We start from the raw sequence: 15,333 nt of genomic DNA, 5'->3' as shown, positions 1-15,333 counted from the left end.
ATGTTTTCCTTCTTCCTTTGTTACTGTATGTTAACTCTAAAAATGGTTGGGTTTCATTATGACATCTCCTGCATGTCATGACCTTTAGTCTTTCTCACCTACTGTGATGCTGTGTCTCTGTGTCAATCCCACGAGTCCTCATCCTACCCCTCCTCCCCTTCCTCCTCCCCACCTCTTCCTCCTCCCCCACCTCTTCCTCCTCTACTTCTTCATCCTCCCCTGCCTCTTCCTCCTCCTCTACTTCTTCCTCCTCCCCTACCTCTTCCTCCTCCTCTACTTCTTCCTCCTCCCCTACCTCTTCCTCCTCCTCTACTTCTTCCTCCTCCCCCACCTCTTCCTTCTCCCCACCTCTTCCTCCTCTACTTCTTCCTCCTCCCCCACCTCTTCCTCCTCCCTCACCTCTTCCTTCTCCCCCACCTCTTCCTCCTCCTCCTTCTCTTCTTCTTCCCCACCTCTTCCTCCTCCCCCTCTTCTTCCTCCTCCATCTCCTTCTTCCTCCTTCTCTTCTTTTTACTTCTCTACCTCTTCTTCCTCACCATCTCTTCTTTCTCCTCCTCTTCTTCTTCCTCCCCTGCCTCTTCTTCCCCCCAACATTTTCTTCCTCCCCCACCTTTTCTTCCTCCTCATCTCCTTTCTCCTTTTTTCTTCCTCCTCCTTTTCTTCCTCTTCCCCTCCTCTTCTTCCGCCCCTCCTCTTCCTCCTCTACCTCTTCTTACTACTCCTCCTCTTCTTCCCCCCCAACATTTTCTTCCTCCCCCACCTTTTCTTCATCTCTTTTTCTTTCTCCTTTTTTCTTCCTCCTCCTCTTCTTCCTCTTCCCCTCCTCTTATTCTGCCCCTCCTCTTCCTCCTCTACCTCTTCTTACTCCCCCTCCTCTTCTTTCCCCCTTACACTACTCTCTAAGGATTCTTGCATGTGTCAGCTTTGTGCACGAGCTACTTTAAGGCATGAACTAGGAGTGGCCATCTGCATCACACACCTGCATCATTCTCCAGAGCCTGCCATCCTTAAAGATGCTTATTGGCTAAAGATCCATGACATGGTCGACTGCAGGTGTGGTACTGGGACAGTCTAACAAGTGGGGGTGCTCTTTTCTTCCTGGAACGCAGCACCCTCATGATTGTGCTAGAGATGATATCACAAACCATTAATGTGTTTTGAATGTAATTTATCTGTAGTTGAGTTAAAAATCGATGTTTTCAAAGAATTAAACTTCACCATTATCACTTAGGTCACAAAGGATCCCATCTTCATTAGTAGTCAAGAGTACTATCTTTTTTGTTATTGTTTGTTTTGTTGTTGTTGTTTTGGATGGGAGATGCAAATGTGACCCTGTTTTCACATCCTAAAGCTATAGTTGAATATCTGTATCATCTTGAGAGTAATGTGAGATTGCCATGTTGTCAGGACAAACTGCTTTTGGGAAGTTCATGGAACAGTGTGGTCTATTGTTCTTGAATTTCCAGTATCTGTTTTCTCTATTGATCATGACAAATAAGGCTCCATGTTATTAAAGGTATATTGTCAACTTCCCAGATTCTCAATAATGAACAAGCCTGATATTGAGAAGGCTGAAGGCTTTCAAAATGGATACTTTGTAGAAAATGGAGCAGACCACCTTTAAAAGCTGTGCTTTCTTGTAAAATGTGGTAGACCACTCGTCATTCATACTCCTTATTCTTGCACTGTGAAGAATAATGTACATGACATGTTCTCAAAAAGAGGAAAATTATTTTTAAATAATTTAATATTCATCCATGGATATAGTGTGTTTGGATCCAGTCCACCCCACTCCAATTCTTTTTCCTTCTTCTCCAAATCCTCTCCTGCACACCACCCACTTTTTCCTTTCAACTTCAACTTCCCTCTCTCTTCCTCTCAATGCCATCTTCTCCCTCCCCACTCTTTAATTTGGTGCCCACCAAGTCCATTTAGAGTTTCCTGTATGTGCATGTTTGTGGGACCATTTACTAGAACATGGGGAGTAGTCTCTTAGGGCCTGCAGCCCTGAAGAAAAGTGACTCTGTTACCATCAACTTCCAATAGCTCTCTCAGCTAGGGGTGAGACTTCAGAGCCCTTCCTCATCCCTGCTGGGATTTTGATGGTTTCAACTGGTGCAGATTTTATAAATGCAGTCCCAACCTTTGTGAGTGCATGTGTACAACTATACTGTCATATCTAGCAATTGTTGTTTTACTGCAGAAATCTACTCTGTCTGACTCTAACAATCTTTCATACCTCTCTTTTGTGGGAAATACAAACAACTTAGGTATCAAAAAAGAATAAATAAAATAAAAATTCAGACAGGATCTAGATATACAGTTCTATCTGCCCTTGAACTCATAGTCCACCTGATTCTGCTTCCTAGTGAGGGATTTAAAGGTATGAAAATTCTTAATGCTGTCCAAACAAAAGATCATGCTAAAATTTCTCTGATTTGTTCCCTGTGTTCATACATGTAGGGAATGCTAAATATGAATTAGAGATTAAGGAAAATAAAAATGTCAAAATTCAAATTCATGGATTAGCCATGAATTCTATCTGTAGATTCAATGGAAAGACGATAGTTTCCAAATGAGATGAGGAACCCTGACTCATTTGTAGGCCCTGCAGAGGTCACGTGGTATAGTAGAAAGAATGGCTTGGTGTATAGCAATCCACAGTTGTACAATCATTCTATGGCCTTCATTTGTGTTTTCAGTTTGATGGGGGATGCCTTAGTGTTTGTTGGGTGGTTTTGAAATGTGTGCATTGTTTATCAGAGAGCCTGAAACTGCTTACAATCTTGAGTCATTTATTTCCGCTGTGTTGAGCTTCTATTAACAGATAATTGGGCTTCATGTGTGGTTGGAATTAAAATATCTACCTTCAACCACTGTCTACTGCCTCCGTGTGTTTTGGAGTAGATAGCATTTAACCATCTCCCACCTTGACTTCCCAAACACTTGTTTCTCCTGAGCCTAGCTTGGCTTCCTTCTTTAATGGTCCCCTCTGAATCTTCTCACCTGTTTCACATTCTACCAACCAGAAAAATAGGCATTTTTTTTTTACACTTGACTTTAGGGTGGTTTTCTCTTCATCTTTTCTACCCGTATAACTATGTCAAGTCCCATTTTACCTTCTTTTCCAAGTTCCTTATTATCTTTAACTGACTTAATCCCCCATCTTTCCAGTTGTTCAGATTTTAATGAAAGAAGTATATGGAGCGTTTGGGTACATTATGTGCAATATGCTAGTTACTGGAGATGCAAACCTGGACCAATTGAGCATGTTCCTTCACACACACACACACACACACACACACACACACACACACACACACACAGAGTATACAGGAAAACAATACTGGACATGGGATATTTTTCAGTGTGATGTGTAGGATGACAGGGGAAGAACAGGTTACCATGAGGACTGATTAAAAAAAAATGTAACCAGTGTTATGGATGTAGGGAAGCCTAAAGAGACATGATGTTTAAATTGGAAATCAGAAGGTTTATTGAGATCACTCAATGACTGGTATAAGAATTAGGACTTGGGAGTGCACTTGCTGTGTCAGAGTCCAGAGGGAAGAGCAGAGGAGGAGGAAAAGTTGCAGCTGTAGTTTAAAACCTCAGACAAAGCATTTGAGTCCCGTGAAGCTGCAAAGGAGCACGCAGAGTAGAAACATGTGCCACACTGCTGTGGGATGTCTTTTTGTATGCTGTGAATATATGTGTTGCTCCCACTGGCTAATAAATGAAGCAGTGTTGGCCTATGGCAGCTTAGAGGCAGGCAGGAAATCCAAGTAGAGATACAGAGAGAAGAAGGGCAGAGTTGGGAAGATGCCAGCCTGCTGTCTAAGTAGCAATATGTAATGGGACATGGGTAAAGCCATCGAGCATGTGGTGATACATAGGTTAATAGAAATGGGTTGAATTAAATTATGAGAGCTAGGTAACAAGAAGTCTGAGCCATTGGCCGTACAGTTTGTAATTAATATTAAGCCTTGGAATAATTATTTTATAAGTGGCTGTGGAACTATAAGGCTTGGTGGGACTGGAGAAACCTCCAGCTACAATTGATATCCAATGTGGGACAAGAGTTTCCACTAAAATCTGAGATAGCTTAAAAAGAGATTATAAATGTAGCTAAGAGCAGCTTCCTAGTTCACGTCTCTCATGCAGACCTCAGAACAGGGATGCCAAGCATGGTGGATTCCCACCACAATACACAGAGGCATCTCCAAGCTATGCAACACACTACATGGTGGATTTAGCTTTTGCTGATACAGAAAAAAAAACAAGGGTGGTGGTGGTGGGGGGTGTTGCTGGGCTACACTCTGCTTGATGGAGGCATAAACCCACTGCTTTCTAGAGTTAGTGGTGAGCATGACTCCCAGACCTGGCAGTAAATATACCTCTGCCATGTTAAAAAGCTGAGAGGGACAGAGTCAGCAGCCAAGGCTGCAGTTTTTGTCCTAGCCATGAAGCTTAGCAATTTAAAATCTCTCCAGGTCAAAAAATAATTAGAGATACACAATAAGAACAGATTCAGATGGAAAAAAAACTCTAGGTGGATTATAATATGTTTAAAAATATACATAGGCTTGGGAGAAATAAAAGAAGGTTTAGACAATCATATATAATGTTAAAATAATAAAAAAATCCTTAGGAAGGAAAATATAAAAAAAAGGAGCCACATGAAGATGGAAATTACACAGAGTCTGGATTATGTTGTCATTGGGATTTTGAACTAGAGAGAAAAAATTGATTGTAGGGGCTACTAAGCTAAACTAATATGTATACTTTAAAGGTATCTTGACTTCAAAATTTATGCCTAAGGATTTGTTGCTTTGGAAAAGAAGTTCGGTTCTACTTTTGTTTCCACAGAAGATAAGAAGCTGTGGATTCCTTCCAGGTTAATACAGTTCCATCAAGGAAGACCCCTTGAAAGGGCTCCAGATGATCCAACATCCAAAACAGCTTCAAGGCAACTGGCTGAGATGATCCAGCCTCACAGACTACTACAGCCAAGATTTAACTATAATTCTTAATTTTCTCAGGATCCCCATAAGATTGCCAGCACCCCTAATCAGCAGGAAGTTGTATGGGAAGCTACACCCAAATTCCCAAAATATTGTTTATGAGTGTTTATTTTTATTTAAAGCAGGTTGATTATAAAAGCAATCTCTTTCTAAAGAATAAAAGGGGGTAGAGATATGATAGAATGAAAGGGTAGATTATTGAATCTACTTTTAAAGAGCAACTTGTTTGAAATGTTTTACATTGTTATGGATTTTAGTTTATTGATACAAATTTAAAGTTAATTTTGTTATACTGTATATATATAAATATATATATATATATTTCTACTCTTGTTTAAGGTCTTATGTTTATGCAACTCATTTAAAATTATAATTTATAATTAAGAAACAAATTAATAATTAGTCATCTATAAAACTCAAACTTACAGATGTTAGTTAAGTTTTCTAGGTATACACAAATATATTTCAATTAGGTAGGTAATCTTCAAACTCATCAAAGACCTACAAAATATGGCATTTAAAATATTTTAGGAACTTAGACTTTTCTAGGCAGTAAGACAATTACTTCAAAAAAGGATGGTGAGCTCATTATGGTGTTTGCTTTCTTTGTGGCAAAAGTTAGCCACTGGGCAAAAAAGTGCCCTTGCCACGACTGCTTGACAAGATGCTATATAAACTGGACATGCAGGACCCATAGGAAGATGACCACTGAACTTTGCAAGGCAAGATGGCCCTTCAGGTTCCTGCTTCACAGAGGAGATTGCCAGACATTCTGCAGGACACAGGGAAGAGCAACTGATGAACTTTGCCAATAGGCAAGACAGGCCTTCAAATTTCCTGCTTCACAAAAAAAGTCTGTCCGAGACTCTAGTTTTGTAGGCTAAAGATGGATGCCCCGATGTTGCAGAGAAACTCTGGATGATTGTCTAGGCAGCCAGATGTCTCTTTCATTTCTAAAATTCTGGAAGTTGCTTACAATGCACTTCCTGTTTACTTAGGTAATATTATATCCTTCTGGGGTCTTTGACAGAGTTGAAGACTGGATAGTTATAATTGTGGTTTTCCTTAATCATGATGAAGGTAAATTAGATATGAAACTTTAGACTCACAAAAATAGGATGGATGATAGAATATTTTCTTTAATTTTACCAAATACAAATAGACTAGATATTGTAACTATAGTTCTTGCTTGATAACAGTTTTGTTATATATAGTTTTACTATGTTAAAGTTAAAGCCTTCCTTTTTGATTAAACAGAAAAGGGGAAATGCTGTGGGATGTCTTTCTATACGCTGTGGATATATGTGTTGTTCCCATTGGCTAATAAATAAAGCAGCTTTGGCCTATGGCAAGGCAGCTTAGAGGCAGGCAGGAAATCCAAACAGAGATACAGAGAGAAAAAGGGTAGAGTCAGGAAGATACCAGCCTGCCTTCCAAGGAACAACATGTAATGGGACATGGGTGAAGCCATGGAACATGTGGCAATACACAGATTAATAATAATGGATTAAGTTTAATTATAAGAACTAGCTTACAAGAAGCTTGAGCAATAGGCCATACAGTTTCTAATTAATATTAAGCCTCTGAATGATTATTTTATAAGCAGCTGCAGGACCACAGGCCTGGGTGGGACCAGAGAAACTTCTGACCACACCACACTCAGTGTGGGTTGGAGGTAGCAGTTCCCTAAGGCCAGTGGGGAACCTCTAGGAAGAAAGTTCAATTTGGGCAAAACCTTGAATTTACTCTTTTTTTTTTTTTTTTTTTTTTTTTGGTTTTTCAAGACAGGGTTTCTCTGTGTAGCTTTGTGCCTTTCCTGGAACTCACTTGGTAGCCCAGGCTGGCCTCGAACTCACAGAGATCCACCTGCCTCTGCCTCCCGAGTGCTGGGATTAAAGGCATGTGCCACCACTGCCCGGCAAATTTACTCTTTTAAAAGACTAGTCCAACCATGGAAGAAAATGGTTTGGAAAAGGACATAAGACCCTCTAAGGAGACCCTTGGAAGTAACTCTAGAGTCAGCTCAGAGACAATATGCTGTCCCTGCAGGAAAATCAGAGTCCATGTGATCTGTCTGTTGTTCATTTATATGTTTCTCTACTCATAATACTACTGTATGTTTAAGAGATGGCTTTCTAAAATGTCTGCTGCATGCCTCTTATTATTCCCATTTACCTAACTCAAACATCCTTTTCTTGCCAAGTGTTTAAACCTCCTCTACCCTCTTCCAGTCCTTGTCTAATTCCCTATCTTGTCTTCAAGCTACCTACAGTTGTTAGTCCTCAGAAACACATTTGGTTGCTCCTCAATGCATCAAAACTATATCCAAACTCTTTCTCTCTGTTCGTAGCCTCCATGGTATTGGCTCTGTGGATACTCCCAGTCTCCTCCACCTCAGGAGCTGCTCTCACACTCTCCTACCTCACTTGTTCCTTGACTCACCAACTCACAAATGTCCAGATATACCAAACGTTTCCCTTGACCCCGAATGTCTTCATCTTCTGACTTACTCTGCAAAGCTCCTGTGTCTCAGGTTCATGTCAGGTCCAGCCTCCTCCAATTCTGGATGTCCCTAACCAGAATTAGAGTTTTCCTCTCTACGTATGTTCCAATCAGACGTTTTTACTCATGTCTGATCTCTCACGGCAGTATGCCTCCTGTTCAAGTCAGCGCATCTGGGACAGGGTCTCCACTAGATCTTAAGCTCCTGGGAGGCAAGGAGAACTTTCATAGTCATTTCTGTGTTATGTGTTGTGACTTGATTGTCCTTCTCTACTAGGAAATCAACAAGCATTAGCAAGTTTGTAGGTAGGAATGGAGTGATTGCACTACAATACTGAGAATGTTTTGGGCCACATACCCAAACCTCAGTCTAGCTCTGATATTATAGATTCACCTACTGTACAAAACCATTTTGTTAGCAATGTTTTTTTTTATTTCTGAATATGGATAAATGGAATCTCAAAAAGAATAACAATTAATAATTTTACTAAGAAATGCTGAATTATGTGTTGAAAACTAAAAATCATCATTTGATAATTATTTATGGAATTCTGATTGTGTGGTAAAGGGATGTGTGTGTGTGTGCACGTGTGTGGGGGGGTGCTAAAATCAATGCATAGCCTCATGCATGATAAGTACATGATTCACCACTGAGTTCCAGCCCCCCACTGTGCACCTACCTGTCTCTGGGCATTCAGCTGTGAATGAACCAGATCATTGTTCTGGAAACATTTAACACATGATTTCATGAGGTTGAGGATTTCTCCATTTATAGAAGAATATACATTTAGTAAACTGGAAACAAATTATTCATCCTTTCATTAATATTCCATGTGTCTCTAATAATAACTGATGAAAAAGGGGCTGTAAATTTGAAGGAGGGTGGGGAGGGGTGTATGAGAGGGCTTGGAGGGAAAGGGGGAAAGGGAGAAATGCAGTTAAAATGCAATCTCAAAAATAAACAACAACAACAACACAGAATCTATGTGTCACCTAAATCAGTGGTGGAAAAGGTAGTTTGAAGGACCCACCAAAGATGAGTGCCCACCATAGACATGTTTCCATTATATTAAACAGAAAGATTTCATTATATTAAACAGAAAGAAGCAGAAAGATTGCCAGGATGCTGTTGATTGGCATTTGTCTAAGCTGTGACTATTACCATCATTTACACATTCTCTATCTCTGACTTCACTGAAGCTCTGAACCAGGAAGTTTATCACTTTCTTCTCAGTGCTGCTTTTCTCCTTGAGCTGGGAAACACCAATAGAAGTGTTAAGCCGCAATAACTACATTTATTGAATTCCAATATATATCCAACATTGTATAAGACACTGCAGATATGAAAATTTTAATTCATCCTTCAAACAGCTTCCGGGAATAGTATCGTATAGAAAAATTGGATTGTTCCAGGGGAAACATTAGGAATATATTTCTGAAGAAAATACTTTCATAGGAAGCACTGGCATATTTTCATTTCCAAGACTAATTTAAAACAATATTAGTGGCATGTACTAGATTTTTCTGAAATATGAGTGAGTGCTAAAGAAAAACATCAATTTTCAAAACCCCTTGGGTCAGGGTAGGGCATATGTAAGAGGCCTTTGATAGACAAACATAAATTGTTAAGAAAAATATAATTGGAAAACTTAAAGAGCACTTTCCATGTTTCTCTGTGTGCATGTGTGAAGAAAGATCAATGGCTTCAAGTCTGACTAGCTCTTATTTGTTTGTTTTTCAACATCTTTTCTAAGAATCGCCCTTGTGGAAAACATTCCTGAAGGCCTTAACTACTCTGAAGATGCCCCATTTCACTTACCGCTTTTCCAAGGCTGGATGAACTTACTCAACATGGCCAAAAAATCAGTTGACATAGTGTCTTCCCATTGGGACCTTAACCACACCCACCCGTCAGCATGTCAGGTAAGGCACATCCTCTACAAGTTGGATGGTTTTATGTGCATGTTACACTCCTTACTGACTTTACCCTCAAGAGGACCAGACCAGCTCAGTTTTCCAATTCCACCTTCCCCCAGAGCTCATGGACAGTTATGTGCTTATGCACTTAGGTAGCTGTTGCATTGTTACTCATGTGTCATTCAGCCTACAAGCAACCCAGTTTTTTTCATGGCAAAACCATCTTTCATCTTTGTCTACAAGAGGTTCTCTGTACAGAGCTGCTAAGAAGCATGACTACAAGGATGCCACCCACATCATAGCACCTTTTGACAGCATGGCCTAGAATTCTGCTCCATGTAGTATATATGCTTACACATCTGTATGCCTGTTGAGACATATATTTGGTCAAATTGTGTCATGTTATACAATTCACCTTCATGACCTCTGAGCTAACTTCTTAAATAATCAAGTCAAACTTCCCAAGACAGTGTATATTTTTGACTCTGTCATTTTGGGGTAGATAAGAAAAAGATAATTTCTGAATTAATGGCCTGAAATAAAAACAAAAAAGATCCTTATAAGTTTTAATATCTTTTTATTTATGTTGGTAAAAATCATGGTGGTTTGCATTGAGCTCCTATCCATGTGTATGACCATTGGCATATATTTAAATGTCCTTTACGGGTCATGGGTCAAACTAGTTTTGTTGCTTAACATTCAAATCATGTCGGCAGAACTTATCATCACTCTTTAGTGCTGTCCTAAAGTCTGTTATTCATCCAGTTATAGCACTTGAACTATTTTTAAGTAATGGTTATCAGAAAATAAGTAAAAGCAAATAAAAATCACAATGGTCATGCTGAAGTCTTTGAGTAAATTTATTAAGTTATGCTGTGTTCAATGTGTTCCTACTTCTATCATTTAAGCATATATTTCAGGGTTTATTGTTGCATAATCTATCACCCACAATTTAGTGACTGGGAAGACAAAGATTACTTACTTATTTGTAGTTTGGAGTAGGGTTTGACAGCCAGTAATTGGGGGATGAAATGTGTGGAGTGTTCGGGTCTCTCACTGGGTCTCTCTTAGAATTCTGTGAATGGACCTGAGTTAGATCCATAAAAGAAAAAGAACAGAAGCTCAGAGGCTTGTTAACCTGAGGCCTGGCACTCCAGATTGCTGCATCCATCATATTTATTGGTTTAAGCAAGCCATACACATATGATGAGAAGAGATACATCCAGGAACTGAGAGGACCAGTTAGTTGCCATCTTTGGAAATGATACACCACAGGCCTCTTTCTGACCACAGCAATTCATTCCCTTCCACATACAAAATACAAACCACTGCACTCCTTGAAATGCAATTGAATCCCTGTCGTGAAAGGATCACTGCTCGGGACCTGCATGCACGATTCTCTTGCTTTGGAAACATGGGCTTAAAAGACTGTTCATATGCCCTAATGAACACTCCAAACATACAGTGTCAAGGCAGGGATGAGATGATCATGGGCACTTACACTCTAAAGGAAAGGAAAGGAGAACACATCAGCCATTAGTCTCTGGTGAGGTGAGATCCAGCAAAGCACATATCTTGAGTTTTACAACTTTAGAAGCAAGAGTATGTTCTAGAATCTTGCTGTGGCCATTTTGTTTCTTCATTTGTATTTTGTTTGTTTTGAGACAGGGACTTCCTAGGCAGCCTTAACTGTCCTGGAACTTGCTCTATAGATCTGACTGGCCTTGAATTCACTGAGGTCCCACCTCTGCTTACCAAGTGCTGGAATTTAAGTCATGTGCCACTATGCCTAGCTAGGATCTAGTTCTTTACAAGTTGTTTCCCAACCTGCTCATCTCATAAGCTATGTCTGCCTGTGTACTTTCCTTTGTGCTGGGAATGGAACCCAGGGCCTTGGGCATGCCAGGAAAGTGTTCTACTACTGTAGAGCCATATCCTCAACCCGTATTCTTATCCCATAAGAAGTTTCAACTTCTTTACACATCAAACCATCAAGTTTCCTGTATGTTCTTTGTTATGATGATGGGTTTTGTTTACTTTGGTTTTGGGGGACAGAGTCTCATGTAGCTTAGGCTGCCCTCAAACCTGCTGTGTAGCCAAGCTGACCCTGAATGTCGGGTCCTCTTGCCTTCACCCTTCAAGTGATGGAATTGCTGACATAAGCCACCACATATATTCAGTGCTGGGGATTGAACCCAGGGCCTCATGCATGCTAGGCAAGCCCTCCACCAACTGAGTTACATCTTCTGACCCTTTTTCTCTCTTTAAAAGAAGCTACCTTTTATTTAATGGAGAATAGTCACACATGGCAGTTATTTCTAAACTAACAGAGCCTGCAAAGTGCTCAAGGGGACCATAAACAGCAGCGAGATGAATAGGAAGTATAACCCAAAGCACCTATCTATTTATTACAATGCAGCTGAAAGCAAAATATACGGAGAAACTGTAGACAGTGGCAAGCAACCAGATCAGCAGCAGACAGACACAAATAAGCATGGTCTCTGGGATCATGGTCTCTCTAGATGAGAGGTGAGCTCGTAAGAATGAATGGCGGCTGTTATCAGCAGGAGTGATGAATGTGGGCTTTGCAAAAATGCTGCATGGAGATGGGAGCTGGTTAAAAATGTATTATGTATCTGTGTCCAAAGGGCTGCTGTAAGCATGTGTGAGTGTGTGTGAGTGTGTGTGTGTGTGTGTGAGTGTGTGTGTGTGTGTGTGTGTGTGTGTGTGTGTGTGTGTGTGTGTGTAAGGGTACATGTGTGTATGTGTGCTTGTCTGTGGAAGGCCAGAGGTCAACCTCAGGCATCCTTCCTTAAATACTATATACCCTGTTTATGAAGACCGGGTCTCTGAATAGGTCACCTCAGTGATGATGAGGCTGGACTGCTTGGCCAATGGGCCCCAGGGATCCGCCTTTGTCAGCTTTCCCAGCCCTGGAATTACAGTAGTGTTCTACCATGCCCAGATTTTCACGTGAGTCCTGGGGATTGAGCACAGGTAACCATGTTTACACCAAAAGTACCCACAGAGCTCTCTCCAAGCCTCAGCTTTTGATTCCCACTCTAAACGCCCCACTTTGTCCTCCCTACACCTCACTGGCATCGTTAACCTTTGTGTCTGTGTGATTTGCCCAGCTCACCGTTAGTGGAACCTGAAGTGTCATGGTGACCACACCTACAATTAATGAAAATGCTTCGTCAGGAAAAAGACAGTTTATTTCTTTCTGCCAGGATGATGACTTTAGCTAACACGATATTAAAATTTACAGGACTTTTTGATTGCTAATTTATGAGATTAAGTGATAGGATTTTATGAAATCAAGACTTTTTGGGAAAAGCCAGGTAATGTGGCTGCTGGAGGCTGATCAGTAGATCTACCTAACTCATGCGGTGAGAGTACCAGTTCTTTCTGACTTCACTGTGAGGCACCAAATGAAATAATTAATGGGCTGAAACAATGGAATGTTGGAGAGATGCATTTATGTGAAATCAATTAGATGCTGGCCTCCCAGAGAGCTCCCAACTGGCGTGATTGCCAACTGATGATACATTGAAATTGTTTGATTTTGGAAAATTTGGATTGTTTTTAAATTACACAGGATTTGGTGGAGTTAATGAGGAATAAGGGAGCGCAATGATCCAGAAGGTCTTTTGCAAAGTACAGCTCGGTCCTGTCTCCACACATTAAATGGTTAGCAGCTCTCAGAAAACCTGTAGGATTTGCCTATTTATCAGCTGTGTGACTTTGACTGGGATCCAGGACTGTTCTGTGCCTCCATTTCCTCAGCATCAAAGCCAGGGTGGTAGCAGATACTATAGATTGAGTTAGAACCTATGTGTGTGCTTATTACTACCATAAATGTCATCATTTTACATTCACTCATTTGTGCATACACCATAACTCTTGTTCCAGTCAGTTTAATACTGTTAACCAATAATGAGTTCAAGGCTTCCCTCTGGCAGAAACTGGGTAATTATCCGTAAAAAAAGCAGTTACAACAGTGAGACCCTAGGGAGAAGAGGATTAGATAAACCATCATGATGTGGGAAATTCTGAGCTTCATTTTATGTATTTGTTACAGATTTTTATGCATATGCACACACATATAGAGAGAGAGGGAGGGAGGGGGAGAGACAGAGACAGAGACAGAGAGAGCACAATCTTTCACCCATCTCTATGTTAGGCTTTGATGAACTCATTCTTTGAAGAACATCTTCCCAATCTCTGATGTTCAGGAAGTCAGGGTCTATCTCAGTTTTGGTAAAGATCTGAAACATATGCCCCAATCAACACCCCCAAAAGCCCATTCCTAAGAATTCTTTTTTATATATATAAATATTTTGTATTTAATATTTTTATTTTATAATTAACTTTATTTCACATATCAGCCACAGATTCCCTGGTCCTCCCTCCTCCTATCCCCCAGCCCTCCCCCCAATCCACCCCCCATTCCTACTTCCTCCAAGGCAAGGTCTTCCCTGGGGAGTCAGCCCAGCTTGGTAGACTCACAGCGGAGGCAGATCCAGTCTCCTCCTCCCTACACCAAGGCTGAGCAAAGTGTCTCAGCATAAGCCCTAGGTTCCAAAAAGTCAGCTCATGCACTAAGGACAGACAGGTTCTGGTCCCACTGCCTGGGAGCCTTCTAAACAATTTAAGCTAATCAACTGTCTCACTTATCCAGAGGGCCTGGTCCAGTTCCTTGGGGGCTCCTCTACCATTGGTTCACAGTTCATGCGTTTTCACTAGTTTGGCAATTTGCCCTGTGCTTTTTCTAATCATTTGTCCCAATACCTCACACTCATACAATCCCTCCTCTCACTGATTGGACTCCTGGAACTCCACCTGGGGCCTGGCCGTGGATCTCTGAATCCGCTTCCATCAGACACTGGATGAGAGTTCTATGATGACAGGGTGTTCGGCCATCTGATCACCAGAGCAGGTCAGCTTAGGCACTCTCTCAACCATTGCCAATAGTCTACAGTGGAGGTATCTTTGTGGATTTCTGGGGACCTCTCTAGCACTCTGCTTCTTCCTATTCCCTTGGGCTGGAGAGATGGCTCAGCCATTAAAGGCTAGGCTCACAACCAAAAATATAAGTGTTCTTAAGAATTCTCTAAGCTTCATTTTACCATTCTGTGGGTTCACCAATCATTATATGGAAAGTTTTTTTTTTCTTTTAGGGGGTGGGAATGATAAGGTTTATTTCAATTTATGGTTCCATCTCATAGTCCATTATTGAAGAAAGCTGGGTCATGAGCAGGAACTGGGAGGCTTGGAGGAATGCTGTTTATTGGATTGATCCCCCCCCCCCCCCGCCCGGCTTGCACAGCCTGCTCCAGTATACAACCCAGGAATACATGCCCAGGGGTGGTATACTCTTACAGTGAGCTGGATCCTGCTTTCTCAATCACCAGTCAACAAGAAAAGATGCCCCATTGATTTGTCCATAGGCTGATCTGGTGGGGATATTTTCTTAGTGAAGTTTTCCTCAGTTAACATAGCTTATGTCAAGTTAACATCAAATTAGCCATCACAAAGTTTTTATCCTGTAATATTCTTGACATATTGATCTTGGAAAAGTGTGATTTTATTAGAAAACAATCTCCACCCTCAGTCTATATTTGCTGAGATTAAAATCAAAACAAGCCAGGCTTGTAGGCACATGCCTCTAATCTCAATGAACAGGAGGAGGGAGGACTTGAGGCCGGTCCATGCTCCATGGCATGGGTAGGATGTACCCTGCTGTCCTGACTCATGAGGCTATGCCCGTGGTGGCCTCCTACCTCTAGGGCCCACGTGGTAGCTCACCCGTTCCTTCCTTGCAGTAGGAATGTTCCAGCTGACTCTTGCTGTGGCTCAGCCAGTGACCAAAAGCCTTTGCTTCCTCTAA

General features: G+C 41.1%; 1 protein-coding gene across 4 annotated transcripts in view; it reads left to right on the top strand.

Annotated features, from left to right (window-relative positions):
- Pld5 (phospholipase D family member 5) overlaps window positions 1-15,333 on the top strand; it is a 379,814-nt gene that overhangs the window by 229,991 nt on the left and 134,490 nt on the right. For all 4 annotated transcript variants that reach the window (XM_076548018.1, XM_042258659.2, XM_076548019.1 and 1 more), the window contains one exon: window positions 9,281-9,449. In XM_076548018.1, coding sequence (XP_076404133.1) covers window positions 9,281-9,449 — 169 coding nt within the window. The remainder of the gene's footprint in view (window positions 1-9,280; window positions 9,450-15,333) is intronic.

The sequence above is a fragment of the Peromyscus maniculatus genome, chromosome 11 (genome assembly GCF_049852395.1).
Source record: "Peromyscus maniculatus bairdii isolate BWxNUB_F1_BW_parent chromosome 11, HU_Pman_BW_mat_3.1, whole genome shotgun sequence".
NCBI classification, from domain to species: Eukaryota; Metazoa; Chordata; class Mammalia; order Rodentia; family Cricetidae; genus Peromyscus; species Peromyscus maniculatus.
This window is presented reverse-complemented; position numbering and strand designations above follow the sequence as displayed.